The sequence below is a fragment of the Austrofundulus limnaeus genome, unplaced genomic scaffold, assembly GCF_001266775.1.
Source record: "Austrofundulus limnaeus strain Quisiro unplaced genomic scaffold, Austrofundulus_limnaeus-1.0 Scaffold813, whole genome shotgun sequence".
Lineage (NCBI taxonomy): Eukaryota > Metazoa > Chordata > Actinopteri > Cyprinodontiformes > Rivulidae > Austrofundulus > Austrofundulus limnaeus.
The window spans coordinates 4625-7445 of record NW_013953215.1 but is presented as its reverse complement, the minus strand read 5'-3'; the positions used below and the strand labels follow the sequence as shown (position 1 = coordinate 7445).

At 36.9% G+C, this 2821-nt stretch overlaps 1 protein-coding gene across 1 annotated transcript in view; it reads right to left on the bottom strand.

Moving 5' to 3' along the window:
• LOC106532687 (sortilin-related receptor) overlaps window positions 1-2821 on the bottom strand; it is a gene marked incomplete at both ends in the record, with an annotated part of 46307 nt that overhangs the window by 40080 nt on the left and 3406 nt on the right. The window contains 1 exon segment of the mRNA XM_014028813.1: window positions 223-384. Coding sequence (XP_013884267.1) covers window positions 223-384 — 162 coding nt within the window.

The following is a 2821-nucleotide window of genomic DNA, read 5'->3' as shown; positions in this document are numbered from 1 at the left end:
GGTATGGTATGGTATGGTATGGTATGGTATGGTATGGTATGGTATGGTATGGTATGGTATGGTATGGTATGGTATGGTACAACTTAACCATTTTCACAAATAAATGTATTGTAGCAAGGAAATCTGAAGATATGAATGTTTCATGTTGTGATGCCACACAGTATATTTAAAACACTGACTACAAATTATGAAGATGGAAACTGTGGTGTGGCAGGCTGTCACCTGTTTGTTTGGATGAGAGCTGTCATAACCAAGAACCAGGTTGGCTCGTCTGGAGTGAAGCAGCAGGTCAGTGGGTTTGAACGGCAGGATGAAGCCCTGCACATTCTTACAGAAGTCAAAGGTGTTCCACAGGTGTTTGTTGGTGGAGTCTACAAAAAGGTACTGGACAAAGAGAGAAAAAAGAATGAGTAAAAATTCTGTTGCAATCATAACTTATTTTTGGCAAGTTACCAAAAAATAAAATTCTTGCACACACAAAGATGTTACCAATGTGAAACACACACTCATTCAAAATAGAAACCCTGGGAAAACATGCAGTTTCAAAATAAAAACAAAGTTTGCAGGTGTGTGCAGAACGACTTGCATTTGATTTCTGATTTTTTGTTGACCTTTTGCAGGTCAGATGGAGACTAACTAATAACTACTAACTAATGGTTAAGATGTCCAAGTGTACTTAGTATGGACAACAGTATTTCAACACACCTATTAAATGTTAAATTCAGATGTTTTAGTCTAGATTTCATGCTTAGGTAAAGAGACATTTTGAACATCCCAACATTCTGGCAACACTTGAGGAAAGGCTATTTTCTTTTCCAGCATGACTGAGCCTCAGTGCACAAATATAAAAACAATTTTGACGAGGTCAATGTGAAAAAAGTAGACTGGCCTGCATCATGTCACAACTTTAACCCCACAGAGCATACCATACCACATTTTTCTAAAGCACTTATACAACATAGCAACTTACCAAAGTGCTGTACAAAAATATAAAAACAACAAATGATAAAACAATAAGACAATTATAAGAAAATAGAAGTCAAAATATCACAGATACAAAGGAAGTGTTCAACATTAGGACAGAGATATTAACTCACTCTGGATTATAAGTCACAGAGAAAATGAGTTTTAAAAACCAAGAGATGGGGCGTGCCTGCCCTTCTGTAGCATCTCATTCCCTGCAGACTCTGTCTGCTCTGGATTTATAAAAGCTCTTCAGGACTGTTAAAAGCATCTGGTCAGACAATCTAAGAGCATGTGATGGTGTGCAAGGGTGAAGCAGTGCAGACATAAATGATGGGCTCAGACCATTAAAAGATTAAAAACAAACAAATTAATTTTAATGACTTTAAAACTGAACAGGAAGCCAATGAGAAGATGCCAAACCTGGAGTTATATGCTCTCGTTTATCTGCACCAGTTAAAAGTTGTGCAGCAGCATTTCACACCAGCTGTCAACGTGAAAGGAAAACTATGCTCAAAAAGTAATAATAATCCAGATGTRAGGTAATAAAAGCATGGATCTGAAAGAAAATATAGTTATTCGTGTTTGTTACCAGGATGTCTGCTAAACCATATGGAGAATGTGCAAATGAAAGAAGAGGATTTTTTAAGAACAGCCAAACAAAACCAAAGCGCACTCTTTGCTGAAGTCTGATTTTAATCGTCACCCGGAAATCAGGCCGAAATAAGAAAGTTCATCAGTTTTAAAAGAAAAGCTTCAGGACATGGCTCCGCTTATCTGATTACATCATCAGTGAGGGAATCCCTGTTATTCTGAAGCCATGCTCCTCAAACATTAAAAACCTACCCTAATAAAAAGTTCAGATATATGTTGGATTTGTTTCCGGCTTGTAGCTATTAAAGGAGACATATCATGCTAAATGCACTTTTTTTTGCATTTATAAACTATTTTTTGTGCAACTGTAGTGTCTAGGAGTGTAGAAAACTTTAATTTATTTTGTCCAGTTACTGCAAAGATATTTTTATATTTTTTATGGGCCAAATTTTTAGTTTGTTCAAAATCTGCTGTTGCTTATTTCGTTTCATTGTTTATTTCGTCACACTATTTTCTTCGGAACTACCATTTATGGTAATAAATTTCCGGTCAGCTGGATTTCATGGTCCGCCATTTTTTTCCTCGCTGTGTGATTTTGTAGTTCATAGCGTCATGCCGAATATGCCAGTTCAGAAGTCAAAATGTTCGGTTCTGAGTGTGTAAACCCACATTATTATCTACATAGACTACCAGCTTCAGAGCTTCTTCAAAGTGCCTGGTTAAGTTTTATTTTTCAAGGAAATGGACCCACAACAGGGCGGAAAGTGCTTGCGGACAACACAGGATGTTATAACAACAAGGGTGAGTTATGACCTGTAAATGTGTTTTAACTGTCTAATTTAGCTGTTTCTACCATCTGTGTCGGAATATGAGGGGAGAAAGAACAGCTGTGTTTAAGTTTCTTTACCGAACGGGTGCTCAGCACCATGTTTTACTTTCACTTTCGCCCCGCACTGTAATCAGTGTGTCCAGTTGTTTTTCTTTTTTAAAATGCTGGAGCGTTTCAAACTGTGATCTAAAGTTAACGTCAGCTGTTTTAAATGCATTTTTTTGCCAGGTGTTAAAAATGGGAGCAGCAGAATGAGGCAGAGAAGCTGTGAGCGCTGTGTGTGTGAAGTCTTCATAAGGATAGCAAGATGGATGTGTCTCTCCTTTTTTCTCTATGCTGCCTTTTTTGCATCAAAAAAGCTGGGAACATAGTCATTTTATGTAACAAAATATATTATTCTTATTAATATACAAATAAAAACAGAATATTTAGCAC